Source organism: Mastigoproctus giganteus, chromosome 2 (genome assembly GCF_048544385.1).
Source record: "Mastigoproctus giganteus isolate SK-2022 chromosome 2, ASM4854438v1, whole genome shotgun sequence".
Taxonomy (NCBI): domain Eukaryota; kingdom Metazoa; phylum Arthropoda; class Arachnida; order Uropygi; family Thelyphonidae; genus Mastigoproctus; species Mastigoproctus giganteus.
The window spans coordinates 18,020,381-18,036,006 of record NC_143576.1 but is presented as its reverse complement, the minus strand read 5'-3'; the positions used below and the strand labels follow the sequence as shown (position 1 = coordinate 18,036,006).

The following is a 15,626-nucleotide window of genomic DNA, read 5'->3' as shown; positions in this document are numbered from 1 at the left end:
TTCTTCCCTGCGGCATGATGTGGGAATGTTGACACTGGCTTCAGCTGGTCTGACCAGTGTGAAAAAAATAAAGAAAGAATAGAAAGAAAAAAGAAAAGGGAAAATAAAGGGGAAGAAAAGAACAATGGAAAAGGGGGAAACACACAATATCCTGGCCTGACCTCATTCCCCCTACACTCCCACTCTCTCCCTCTCTCTCCCCATCTGCCATCCTAACATTTTTTGTCTGGTGACCCCTACCACCAAAAACCTTTTACATGTCAGTCTTCCCCCATGAAGGATGGGCTCCTTTCACAGGGGGTATCCCTTTATCCCTTTAATTTCCTATTTCCAGGTGAGCAGCCTTCTTATCATTCACCTTGTGCTCCTACATCTGTTCCCTCCTCCTTCTTTCCAACCCCTTTTCATGTTTTCATCTTCCAACTGGGGTTTTTTTTTTTTTTTTTTGGGTCCTACCTGGCAAGCTCAGGCAGTCCATGGTTCACCCTGCTAGAGAACTTTCCACCTATACTACACCCCAGATGCTCCTTGTGGCAGTGGATGGTAACGTGGGGTCCCACCAGAGGGCTCTGCAGCTAAATGTCAGAAGAACAACAGACCAACATGAACGCAACACTGCACTATGCAAACTAACACTAAAATTTACACTATCTCTGGCATTTACAGAGTTGTAGAGTGACAATGTATACTGTGCAGTTTGGGGGGAACCTGTGGTGCCACTTCACATTATATACACACTACACAACACAAAATGTCCTCCAAAGGTCGCGGATTCGATTTCCGCCTCGGGCTTGGATCAAAGTACTGCAAAAACCTTGGGAGGTGCATTATGGCCACGGAAGCCTATGCGCCAACAACTACTAAAAAAAAAATGTCCTTTCTGTACACACTGTACCCACTGTATAGAATTTAAATACTGTCTCAGACCACAGTAGTCACCCTTACCAAAGAAAAAAACCCTTCCCTTTACCCTTGATGGTAGTTACCTCTTTGAGTAAATCCCACTTCAGCACACTGCCACCTAGTGGTTCCTTTATCTGCAGATTCTTAATGCATGAAGAATCTCTACTGATAATCAGATCAAGAGTATTACTCCCTCTAGTTGTCTCCCAAACATGCTGCTGTAGAAAACAATCATCCAATAAATCCACAAAAGCCTTGCTAGTGTGTAAGTGACCATCCCACAAATTCCAGTCAATCTCTGGGAAATTAAAATCCCCCATTATAAGACACTCTGATTTACTGGCCCACTCTATTTCTCTGCACAATTGCTCATTATACTCATCAGATTCATTTGGCCTATAACACACACCTACTCTCATTTTTCCTTTCCCAGTGCTTATGTCACACCAAACAGACTCAACATTGCATTTTCCACCAACATCAATTGGATTTTCCACCAACATCATTTTCCACCAACATCAATTGGATACACTTTCTTAGATTTTATATGTTTCTTAACTAACAGCATAACCCCTCTTCCCTTCCTGTCCTGCCTATCCTTTCTGAACACATTATACTCCCCAAATTCCAATTCTGCACTACTTATGTCTGTGTGACACCATGTCTCTGATATCCCAACAATTATCTGCCTTTGATGTCTTGACTAGCACTTCAAGCTCATCGAATTTATTAACTGTACTCCTCGCATTGGTGTACATGCAAGTATACAGGCACCTGTTTCTACTCTTAGTTACCCTAACACAGCCCATGTATTTACTTGTTCCACTATGACTCCCAGCAGTCCTGGATATCTCCATTGCCTTGTTTTCCAGGCTGCTGCTCAATTGCATTTCAATAGAATTAGTGCAAGAATCACTTTTACCTCTGCCATTTTACATGCACCTGTTCTTGTTCTTAATCTTAGTTACTCTAACACAGTCCATGTGTTTACTAGTTCCGTGATGACTCCCAGCAGTCCTTGTGGCACCTTGCTTTCCAGGCTGCTGCTCTACCAAACACTGCCTGGATAGCATCAGCAAATATTCTTGCACCCTTTCTATTTAAGTGTATCCCATCCCTGTAGAAGCAGTCTCTCCTTGTATACTTGAAGCAGAGAAAGAGGGGGGTTCGGGGGTTCTACATAATTTTTCTTCAAAAACTATTGATACACAAAAATGCCCATACCCATTCCACAACTGTGAAGACATTTCTGATGAAACATGGCACTTTCCAGATCAACACCATCCACCCTACTTGCCCAATATAGCACCAGCAAAATGCCCTCAAAGGAGAGAGAGAGAGAGAGAGAGAGAGAGAGAGAGAGAGAGAGAGAGAGAGAGAGATTACAGGATGTTGAGGACATAAGGAAAATCCTAACTGCCGAACTGAACATCTTCTGTTTGGACACCATCACTGACTCTTTTCAGAAACATGTAGAATAGTCTAATAAGTTCATTCAATCAGGTAGTGATTACTTTGAATAAAAATAAAACTATTTTTGAGATCCTTCACTTTGTGTTCTTTTTATTGCACCAATCCATGAACTTTATTGCCATGCCATGTATATCTATTATTCTTCTGTCTAATGACGTTTTTAAAAGCGTGTTAATTATGATTAAAACAAATGATATAAAGTGACGTCAAGCAATGGCAATAAGATGGCTGACAGACATGATCTTTGGTTATCTACATATCCCCTGCTTGCTTCATTCACTGTGTTTGGTGTGGGTGTCTGAATACTTCTGAGAGGATAATTTATATACATATATTAACTGATAACTTAAATTCACAGAATTTGAATGCACTTCTTTAATAAAAAAAGTTTATGCAAATTTTTTTAAAGATTAGACTATGTGTAAACTGAAGTTTGCAAAAGATGCATTTTCCAATTGCACTGTGAGGCTATCACTGCAAATTGAAGGTATTTTTGGCTATCATTATAGATATACATACTTGTATATCTATAATGTAGTCCTCCCCCCATTTTGGTGAAGCAATAGTCTAATACATGAAGGATTAACATTATTTCAAAACACTGCCTTTCCTTTTGCAAAATTTGGTTTGAAACTAGCCTACATTATAAAAATGAAATGCAAGGCTTCGTAAATTAAATAAACTTCACCCCTGATGGGAAAAAAATCTCTTCAAAGATGATTTTCCTAAATATGATAATGGCTAATTTCACAGCACTTACCAATGTAGTAGGATATATCCAGCGTAGAGAATAAACCCCTTGACACTGAAGTAACAGACTATTGTTGTATGGAATATCAATATAAGGTGTAGGTATATTGAGGACAGGAGAAATGGAGATGGCACCTTCAACAGTAACTGAAAGGGAGATTTTATTTAAAATTTAAAATAAAAAAGCTAAATTACAAGAAAATAACAAAAAGGTCATATTCTCTGCAAAATGCAGTTAATTATTAAATAAATTTAATAATACAAGTATTTTACATTATACAACTTCTGTATTAGCTCATTAAAATGAAAAAAAATTATATTTTACTTTTGTATTAATTTGAATTAAAAGAAAATTGTTTAATTTTTGTTATACTTTTTAAGCTATACTTCCATATTAATTTGCATTAATACAGAAGTATAGTGACTGCTGGGAATTTCATAGTTTGCTTGTGATAAAGAGTTAATATATATATATATATATAATTTTATAAAATATATATATACATACAGTCGATTCCGGTTATTTGAGACACATCGGAACTAGTGCATTTTGGCCCGATTAAGCGGCCGCCCCAATTATCCGAAGTTTCGCGTAAAAAAAAAAAGTTAAAAATGCAATGGGCTCCCACTTTACAATTGGTTCACTGTACAGTCAAATCACGGTACGATGGAGTCACCACAGTAAAGTACCATTCACTATACGATGTGTAATAAGTGCCGATCACGGTCATTGTGATCATGTTTGTGAATTGAATTTTAATTCTATTAAAAAGCGATTCTAGTTAGCGAAAACAGGAGGAATATAATCCACGGGCTATAAAAGTAAAGATATATTAAACACAAATTTTCCCTTTATTACCTTACCAATTAAAAAATTAAATGACATGTGAAAATCGGAGGAATATATGTGATAATCAGATAATTAATACGTACTGTAATATGTACATACGAACTAGTTGACATTTCTGTTCACTGATTTTTGCGGGTGGGGGTTAAAATTTAAAACAGTAAAAAGATAAGCAATCAATAACAAAGAACACAGCACACACAAATTGCAAGTAACAAGATATGCGCAAGTGAGAATGGAGTAACAAGTTATGAGGCTTTAAAAATAGGAATGAAGAGAAGATTCTGAAAATTAATTTTTTTATATGATTGAAGATTCCATGGAAGTGTAAACACATTTCACCATAATAACCCACAGAATTCCAGCTGTCGGTATTATCGCAAATTCAATAAGATCGAGTTTACTATCCATTTATGTTAGAATGCACTAGCAGAAAAGCCCAATAAACAGGTGACTGCTGATTGTTTTTATTGTTTTATGGTTGTGACCTCCAGAAATCCGACCGAACCACGTGGTACGGTTGGAGACAATCATAGGGTAATCTCCAGTGCTGTGGTCTCCTGCCCCAATTAAGCGAAGTAAACCTGGCTATTTTCTCGATTGGGTACTGTTTTTTAAGATTTGCCCCAAATAAACGGCTGCCCCAATTAACTGGTGGCCCAAATAGCCGGAACCACTGTATATATATATATATATGTAATTAAACTATTATAACAAAATTTTTTATAACTATTGACTAAGTTTTGCAATAACACTAATAGAATCATGATATTCTTTACAAAACTCACCTCACAAAACTTATTATTATAACTTAATTATTAATATATTCAATTAATAAAATTAAGACACTGTTAAAATCAGCCCAAGAACACTTGTGCAAGCATAATACAACATAAGCTATATTAACTAGCTTACTATACTAAGTGATACACTCAAGATTGGAGCAGGTGGAAGGCTAAGGATCACAACTGCTGTTCTGCCCTAAAGAATATTACTCAGATCATTGGTTTTTCATTTATTATTCCCCCTCACCAAAAGATGCAATACTCTGGTGCACCGAAACCAACATAGTCATATGTTAAACAAAAGTCCAAAGCTTCCTTGCGCAATATGGATAATACTAATACTAACTCTCTGGACTCAGTTATGCTTGCATTTATACAGAGTGGTCCACATGTCTTGCAAAAATTAATATTTTTGACTTTTCTCCTTTCTTAATTTTTTCAGTTTTTCAAATTCTTTCCTTTATAACAGTATGACTTCAGCATATAGGATTTAATAAATAAAGATATAAAAATAAAGAAATAAAGATATATAAAGATTAATAAATAAAAATATATAGAGATTTCTATATAAATAAAGATATATCTCTTCTTCTTCTTCTAGTTCTCTGACCTCAGGCAGGTTCAGGGCTGCACTTTTGGCTCTAAGGTCTCTTCTTCATCATCTGCTGTCACAAGCCCAACCTTGTCCTTATTTATTTTATCAAATATCTCTTCTATACATTCCTTCCATCTTCTCTTTATGTTCTTTGTCATATAGAATTTTTCCATTCTTGTCTTTATCTTTCCACTAGTCTTATTCATCCTGTTTGATAAGTTCTTGACTTTTTCATACATTAGGTCACTAATTCTTCTTGCCATGTCCTCTAGTTCTCTGCACTGTTCTTCCCACCATTTTTCTCTTGGTTCATCTGTTGTCCTTCTAAGTTCATTATTCAAACTCCTATATTTAATCCTTGTTCCTTCTGAACTTTGGTGCTTGCATTTTCTTCTCTTCTCCATTTTGTCGATCATTTCTTCTGTGATCCATGGTTTCCGTATCGTTTTCTGATCTACTATATCTAATTTACTTTGTACTACTCCAGCAAAAATCTTTTTAAACCTTTCCCATCTCTTCTCCACTTCTTCTATTTCCTCTCCATCTACTATCTCCCTGTCAATTACCTCTCTGAAATCTCCAGCTAGTGCAGTCTTCAGTACATTTAAATTCCATTTCCTTCTTTTTCTTGAACCCCTTATTCTCTTGAATTCTATCTTCATCACTACCAAACTAGCATTAGCATTAGTAGAGGCATATGATGCAAGAAAGCAAGCTTATGCAGCATCAGCCAAAAAAAAACAAAAAAAAAAAACACTTCCATTTCACCCCTCTGTTCGTTTGAAATACCTGTCCAGCTGAGCCTTAAATTTATTTAGGCTATCAACTTCCACAACAAGGGATAGAAGTCTGTTCCACCAACCAACTACCTTCTGCCTAAAGGCAAAATTTTGCACATCTATCCTACATCTGTCTTTCCTCAATCTAAATTAATGCCCTCTCAGGTGATTATTCTGAGCAAGAGGAAGAATCCCATCGGCATTGAGCATGCTCAAACCATTCAAGGCTTTATACACCTCTATCAGATCACCTCGCCGGTGTCTAGTCTCCAGACACTGTAAATTGCAAAACTTAAGCCTTTCTTCGTAAGAATAACCCTTTGTTCCATTCACTAATCTTGTTGCCCTTCTCTGTACTCGTTCCAGCAGCTCTACATCCTTCTTGAAATGAGGCCTCCAAACCTGTATATAGTACTCAATGTGTGGCCTGACCATTGCCTTATAAAAGGGAATAATCACCTCCTTATCCCTGCTAGAAAAATTCCTGTATATCATTGACAAGACACCATGAGCTAATCTTGCAGCCCGTCTGCACTGCTCAGAGAACGTCATATCTGCCTGCACAATTACCCCCAGGTCCTTTTCATTCTCTACCACTGTCAGTGTAGTACCACAGAGTTGATACGTTGCTCTGGGGTTGCTTTTTCCCATATGTAGTACTTTACATTTGTCAATGTTAAACTTCATTTGCCACCTGTCAGCCCATCTAATCAACCTTTCCAGATCCTGTTGGAGCAGCATACTATCATTAGTGTCCTTAACGACCCTGCCAACCTTTGTATCGTCTGCAAACCTGGACATTAAACTTGATATACCATCATCAATATCATTTATAAATACAGAAAACAATAATGGACACAACACTGAACCCTGATGGACTCCACTAATACCATTAGTTCACGATGAGCAATGTCCATTGATTACATTTCTGTCTCCTCCTCCTCAACCATCCCTTTATCCACAGCAGCAATTTGCCTCCAATGCCACACTGCTCCAATTTCTGCAGCAGTCTTCCATGTGCAACAGTATCAAAAGCCTTTCTGAGATCCAAATATATAATATCAAAGTTATTCCCTGCATCCAGTTCTTTTGTGACTGCATCATAGTATCTAATCAAATTGGTCAGGCAAGACTTTCCCTTAACAAAACCATGCTGTGTCCGAGCTATAATTGAAGTCTTGTCTAGATGATCTTGCAGTGCTTCTTTAACCAGTGCCTCCATTAATTTTCCTGGAACAGAAGTTAAACTCACAGGTCTATAATTTCTTGTGTCAGCCTTTGATCCTTCTTTGTGAATTGGGGTCACATTTGCACATCTCCAGTCTATGGGTACCTCCCCTGAGTCCAAAGAAGCTCTCATAATTATGGCTAAGGGTTTGCTTACTTTCTCTGCTGCCTCCTTTAATATAACTAGATAGATCCCATCCACCCCAGGTGCCTTTTTTATGTTTATCCTCACAATTTCTCCTCCACTTTCCTCTCAGTTATTACAAAATCATATAGCTCACTGCCAGAGTTTACTTCACCTCTGGCATTCCCCTTCCTGAATAACTCCTCATGTGTGAATGTAGATGCAAAATACTCGTTTCGTTTGTTAGCCACCTGAGCAGGATCCTCAACTGTTGAACCATCAATATCCAGTGGACCAATCTGATTCATCCCTTTACTTCTAGAGTTTACATAGGTAAAGAACTCTTTTCTGTTTTTCTTTGCATCCTTTGCCAAGGATTTCTCATAATCTGCCTTTGTCTGCCTAATCTCCTTTGTGCTTGGTTACAGACCAGCTTATATTTATCATAGGCTTCCATGTCGCCCATTAATTTATATGTATCCCATGCATTTTTCTTCTCTGCCATATGTATCATTAGTTCATCTGACATCCATTTAGGCCTAAACCTTGAACAATATTTCTTAGTTGGTATGTAAAGCCTAGTAGCTTCCAAGATAAGTTCTTTGAATACTTCCCATTTTGAATTTGCTATTGGTAACATCATCAGTTGGTCCCACTGTATAGAATTTAAATACTGTCTCACTCCATCGTAGTCGCCTTTACGAAAGCAATAACCCTTCCCTTTACCCCTAATTTACTCAAAGAGTTACCTCTTTGAGTAAATCCCACTTCAGCACACTGTGATCACTGCCACTTAGTGGTTCATTTATCTGCAGATTCTTAATGCATGAAGAATCAGTACTGATAATCAGATCAACAGTATTACTCCCTCTATTTGCCTCCCGAACATGCTGATGTAGAAAACAATCATCCAATAAATCCACAAAAGCCTTGCTAGTGTGTGAGTGATCAACTCACAAATTCCAGTCAATATCTGGAAAATTAAAATCCCCCATTATAAGACTCTCTGATTTACTGGCCCACTCTATTTCCCTGTACAGTTTCTTATTATACTCATCAGAGTCATTAGGCCTATTGCACACTCCTACTCTCAATTTTGATCTCCCAATGCTTATGTCACACCAAACTGACTCGACACTGCACTGTCCAGCGATGTCAACCGGCTTCACTTCCTTGGATTTTATGTGTTTCTTAACTAATAACATAACCCCTCCTCCCTTCCTATCCTGTCTGTACACATTGTACTCCCCAAATTCCAGTTCTGCATTCCTTATATCTGTGTGACTGTGGTCTGAATCAGGTACCACAGCTGAAAGGTACCAAATGTAGTCGATTTGGTACCTGTCAGCATCCTCTGGTCTTCTCCTGTTCTATCAATGAGCCTACCGCCATCTTACCCACATTATTGTCACTCCAAGAGCACGTGCATGAGTCAACTTGAAAATTTCTAGTAGCAGAGAGTATACTTCATTCTCAATGTGTATGTTTTGTTTGATATCGAACATAGGACATTATTTAAAAATGTAATTTTTATGTTATACTCACTTTCATTAATATCTATATTGTTTTTAAATTCTGGAGGTAAGGAAATAATAAACAGGGCCCCCTCAAGTAATTCCTGAAAACAGATCCCCACATGTAATTTTTGAACAGGGCAAATATTAGGGCTAGCCCTGGGTATGCCAAACTGGGTTTGTTACCTGGGAGTCTAAAACGCTGATGAAACTGATGTTTGGGTGAAACTTAAGTCAAGTGGACCTAATTTTGGCAAAATCTGGTTGGTCTGTGACAATCAAATCCTCTGCTTGCACCTTCACGATGGTGGGACTATTATAACCCCCTGGGTATAACTCCCATGTGCAAGTCCTGAAATATGGCACTTCAGTGTGAACACCTGGGTGCAAACCAATGTAAGAAGGGGTCAGGGTGGTGCCGACACCACACAGAGGAATGCTGCCCCTTTTGTGTTACCAGGAAATAGTATGTGGTAGGTGACTCTCATCATCCAGTGCAATATGCAGGCAGACAACTGCTGGCAGGGATAGGGAGGTGATTATCCCTTTGTATAAGACCATTTTCAGGTCTCACCTTGAGTACTCTGTACAGGCCTGAAAGCCTCACTTTAGGAAGGATGTAGAACTGCTATGACAAGTGCAGAGAAGGCTAACCACATTGGTAAAGGGAACAAAAGGGTGCCTTACCTAGAAAGGCTTTAGTTCTGCAAACTTCAGCATCTCAAAACTAGGCACCTGCGGGGAGATCTGACTGAGGTGTTTAAGATTTGATGGATTGAGTATGCTGAATGTTAATGATATTATCCTCATACTTGCTGAGCCTATGCACATCAGGGGACATAAATTCTAGTTCAAGAAGGATGGTTGCAGGATAGATGTGCAGAAGTTTGACTTTAGCCAACGGGTGATTGATTGTTGGAACAGGCTTCCATCTGTTGTTGTTGTGGTGGAAGTGGATGGAATGAATAAATTTAAGGGAGAACTAGACAAATTCTTGGAATGTGTGGATGGGTGAACTGTGTTTTTTCTTTTTTCTTTTTTTTTTTTTGGCTGATGCTATATAAGCTTGATTTCTTGCATCATTTGCCATTACTACTACTACTAATACCACCACTTCACTTTGTGGAGGCTTGAAGTGGTGGAACTCATGTTTAGTCTCCAGAGCAATGTTCCATCATGTAGTGTGATCGATGTCTTTTGAGATTATGATGGACATCATGCGAGATCCAATCTTTTTTATATTTTGAGGGTACAGCTCTAAAACGGTGTCAACAGGCTGGCTGCTAGATAGTCCACCATACCAATGTAAGCAGGGATTGAGGTGTGGTGCCGACACCACACAGAGGAATGCTGCTCCTTTGTGCCAGGCAATATTATGTGGTATGTGACCAGTTACCATATGGAGCGGAGTAATGATCAAAAGCATACCCCTCTCTGTGTTTTTCATAGAGGTTCCGTAACTGCGCAACAAACCCTCAAACTATACGTGTGGGACTTTTTAGGGATGCGGTTGGCCCAGATTTTCTTTTCATGCACAACAATTTCACTGCACACAGAGCTCAAGTGGTGGAGGAATATCTTGAAACTGAAGATATCCAATGACTGCCGTGGCCAGAAAATCGAATATGTGTGGGATGCCCTTGGGCGTCGCACTGCACACCAACAGTCAACTCCTCGGTCACTTGGTGAAGGTCTGTACTGGTAGAAGAATAGGATTTGTTGCTACAGAATCTTATAAATATGCTTATATCATGAATGGTTCACCGCTGTCAAGCCTGTTTATCCATTAGAGGGGACTATATGCCATACTGATGTCATGTGACCATATTTTCAAGCATCTTGTATCGACTTCAGCAAGGTGACCTTTTTGATAATTCTTATACAGACCCTATAAATGTCCTTATACCTGTCCACAGTTTCTCACTGTCTCCTCATTTCATCATTATTCTATGGTACACCACCATACCAAATTTTTTCCTGCTTTATCACAATGACATCGATGGTTCGACTGTTGATAATCCTGCTCAGATAGCAAACAAACTGAATGAGTATTTTGCATCTAAATTCACACATGAGGAATTATTAAAGTTTGAAAATGGCAGAAGGTTATCAAATTGTAGCAGGATACTTAATGATTTACTTAATGATTTTGTAATAACTGAGAACAAAGTGGAGGAGAAATTGTTGAAGTTAAACATAAGGAAAGCACCTGGGGTGGATGGTATCTATCCAGTTATATTAAAGGAGGCGGCAAAGCAACTAAGCAAACCTTTAGCCATAATTATGAGAGCATCCTAGGACTCAGGGGAGAGGTCCCCACGGACTGGAGATGTGCAATTGTATCCCCAAATCACAAAGGGGGATCGAAGGGTGATACGAGTAAATACAGACCACTTAGTTTAACTTCTGTTCCGGGTAAAATAATGGAGTCACTTGTTAAAGATGCATTGCAGGATCATCTAGACAAGACTGCAATAATTCAGACACAGCATGGGTGTGTTAAAGGAAAGTCTTGTCTTACAAATTGGATAGGATATTATGATGTGGTTAGAAAGGAACTGGATGCAAAAAATAATTTTGATATCATATACTTGGATTTCAGGAAAGCTTTTGACACTTCTGCGCATGGAAGACTACTGTACAAATTGGAGCAGAATGGTATTAAGGGTAAGTTGCTACAATGGATAACAGGATGGTTAAGTGGGAGAAGACAGAGGGTGGTAATCAATGGGTGCTGCTCTTCGTGGACTAATGTTATCAGTGGAGTCCCACAGGGTTCGGTGTTGGGTCCACTGTTGTTTTGTATATTTATCAATGATATTGATGAAGGTATATCAGGCTTAGTGTCGAAGTTTGCAGATGATACAAAGGTTGGCAGGGTTGTTAATGAAGTAATGGCAGTGTGCTACGGCAACAGGATCTAGATAATTTGGGCAGATGGGCTAAGAAGTGGCAACTGAAGTTTAACCTTGACAAATGCAAAGTACTGCATATGGGTAGAAGTAACCCCAGGGAAATGTACCAACTGTGTGGTACTACACTTAAGGTGGTAGAAAATGAAAAAGACCTGGGAGTAATTGTGCAGTCAGATATGAAGTTTTCTGAGCAATGCACACAGGCTGCCAGGGCAGGTCATGGGGTTTTGTCAATGATATATAGGAATTTTGCTAGCAGGGAAAAGGAGGTGATTGTCCCTCTGTATAAGGCAATGGTCAGGCCATGCCTTGAGTACTGCGTACAGGTCTGGAGGCCTCATTTTAGGAAGGATGTTCGGTGTTGGGTCCAACACCGAACATCTGCTTGAGCGTGTACAGAGAAGGGCAACAAGATTGGTGAGGGGAATGAAGGGATCCTCTTACCAAGAGAGGCTTAAGTTCTGCAAATTGCAGTGGCTGGAGACTAGGCACCTGCGCGGTGATCTGATTGAAGTGTATAAGGCCTTGAATGGGTTGAGCACGCTGAATTCTGATGGGATGCTTCCACTTGTTCAGATTACAAACCTAAGGGGGCATAAATTCAAATTAAGAAAGGACAGATGTAGAATAGATGTGCGGAAATTTGCATTTAGCCAGCGGGCAGTTAATTGCTGGAACAAACTTCCATCTGTCGTTGTGGAAGTTGATAGGTTGAATAAATTTAAGGAGGAACTGGACAGACATTTGGAGGGAATGGTGGGATTTTTTCTTTTTTTTTTTTTGGCTAATGCTGCATAAGCTCATACACTTGCTTTCTTGCATCACTTGCCACTACTACTACTACTACTACTACTACAAGCTGCACAAGTTACACCACATTTTCTACATGTACTGTTAATTTTGTTGCGCAATAATTATTTGTATTGTTAGTTTATAAAATGTACACAGTTAAAAAAGAATATAACAGAGAATAGAATGTAAAGTAAGATTAATGTACAATGATTTTATTCTAACAATAAAGCAGAACTTTATTGTTGGAATACAATCAATGAATTGTCTTCAAATTATATTTTTTTGGTTCCTTGTTTTTTTTGTAAGTCCTAGGCACACTATCTAAAATTCCAAATGAAAATAAACAGCTTTGGTATTGTGAACAATGACAACAAAAACAGTATAAACATACATGGCTTAAGTTTTCTTCTGTTATAAGCTGTACACAGCTTATAAATTTTAAAAAATTTGAAATAACTCACATGATTAGTAAATACAGACAGTCGTCTTCCACAAAATGTTTGCAGCACCTCACTGGAAACACTTTATGGAAGTTGACTGTCTGTTCTTTTGTGTATACTTAAGGAACAGTCATATATTTTACAAATATGAATAAATTACATCGGGTATTTTCAAAAGAAGGGAGTGATATTTCTGGAACAGCTGGCTGATTGATGTGGTGGGAGTGAAAGATCAGCTAAGAAGAGGGAAAACAAACTGCACAGCAGCAGCATTTAGCCGACTATATGTAGCCACCACAAACTGCACTTCAGCAATCCGGTAAGTCTACTGCGGCATCGTAGTGCACTGCAGTGGTTACACAGTGAATTTCTGAGTTGCGGGCTTCTCCTTATGCAAATTTCAGTAACATATACATGTTTGTCAGTGGCGGATTACCCATTAAGGCAATGAGGCACGTGCCTAGGGGCCCCAAGCCAAGACATTTTCCTATAGTGTTCTAAAATAGATTAATGTTTTCAGTAAACATCATAAAAATCTTGATTAATTTAAGTGAAAATCTTGATTAATTTAAGCGAAAATCTTGATTAATTTAAGCAAAAAATTCAAAAGTGCAAAATTTCATTTATTTGCCACCTAACTTTTATTTATTTTTTATTCTTTTTTTATTATTATTATTTTTGGGGGGGGGGGCCCCAAATATAATTTGCCTAGGGGCCCCAACTATCCTTAATCCGCCACTGTGTGTTGTAAATATTAAACAATAATAAAAAATATACACATATACTACATGTACCCCCTTAGTTTACATTCTTCCCCCCGTGCAAATGCCCTAGATTCAACACTGACTCCTAGCAATCTCATCAGGCTCCCTTGCCCTGAGTACTGTTTTTCCCCTTTCCTCCCCCCTCCCCTCCTGGTGGATCTCCATCCATCCTAGGGGAAGGCACCTCCGTAGCCAGGTGGGAAGGAGCAGCAGTGCGTAGCACACGCTTCTTGATTAGACCGGGGTTCGAGCCCGTCCCCACCAAATACGGAGGATGCGGAAAGGTCAGGGAATGACCACCACATATTCCCGGAGCAATATGGCCTTAGTTGCTAATGCTCCTAAAAACCAAACAACAAACAAACAAACAAGCCTCCGTAGCCAGGTGGGCAGGAGCAGCAGTGCGTAGCACATGCTTCTTGATTAGACCGGGGTTTGAGCCTGTGACCACCAAATACAGAGGATGTGGAAAGGTCAGGGAATGACCACCGCATATCCCCCCAGGAGCAATATGGCCTTAGTTGCTAACGCTCCTAAAAACCAAATTGCAACAACATCCTAGGGGATGCCTTCTACATTCCCGATACTTCTGTCGTATTTATTATTATTTATTTTATTATTATTAAATATTATTATTATTATTTATTTATTTATTTTATTTTTTACTTGTTTTATTTCTGGTCTCTGTCCAGAAACCTCAGGCGACCCCTTCCGAGACCAGCCAGAGAATTATGGGCGACCTGGCTACCTCCTAGCGGTGTGTACGGACATCGTGGAGCTCCACCACGGCCAAGGGTCAGAACACACAACAGAACCCAACACGACACTTCACATAACACTTTTTTTTTTTTTCTGCTTTCACAGCGATACTGTTTGTCTCCACAGAGTTTATATGGCGCAGATGTGGGAAACCACTAGATGCGCCTTTCCCCTAACACAAGGAACGGGAACCTGCGGTTCGCGAGCCGCATGCAGCTCTTTGAACATGTAACTGCGGCTCTTTAACTTAGCCCACATGAAGCATAATCTGAAATGAAGTTAGAGGACTTAAAAATCAAGGCCATGTGGAGTGCAAGACTAAAATGCCTTAAAACTGAAATTGAGGATATGGAAAGGCTGCCCTTGCAATTCTACACAAATGGACCGCGATAGATGAGTTGAAAAAACAAGACCAAATTATTTTCGATGCGCGGAGTAACTTACCAGACAAGTATAAAAATTTGAAAATATTTGGGTTTGGACTTCTCAGTTTTTCGTTCGACGTATTTTTTTCGAACAAATATTTTCGAACATGAACTATATTAAAATAAATGAAATCGTCTGAACAATGCGAGTCTCTCAGCACGTTTAAATATGAAAATTACGACATACTCGCCTGATGTTGAGAGGCTCGCTCAAGAAATTCAGCAGCAAAAGTCACATTAATTCGTACCTAATTTTTTTTTTTTTTTTTTTTTTTTGAAAACCCCAAACACGAAAGGTATCAAAACCTATAGTACTTAGTACCGTGCATGGGTTGAAGGAGAAATATGGGGGGAAGGGGATACCGGAAACTTGGATGTTTGTTACGTTTTTTTAGTACTGTATTAATAAATAATATTTCAAAAAAAATATATATATATATATTTTTTTTTTTTTTTAATAAAACACCTTCCCACTCTATTCATTTCTTAAACTCCCCCCTCCCCCAGCTTGAGCTGAGGTGCGGCTCTTCGGAT

General features: G+C 38.8%; 1 protein-coding gene across 1 annotated transcript in view; it reads right to left on the bottom strand.

The window, feature by feature from the left end:
- Window positions 1-15,626, bottom strand: part of LOC150089192 (vascular endothelial growth factor receptor 1-like) — a 418,391-nt gene that overhangs the window by 397,393 nt on the left and 5,372 nt on the right. Inside the window, exon 2 of the mRNA XM_090389759.1 lies at window positions 3,137-3,273. Within this exon, the coding sequence (XP_090245885.1) occupies window positions 3,137-3,273 (137 nt within the window). The remainder of the gene's footprint in view (window positions 1-3,136; window positions 3,274-15,626) is intronic.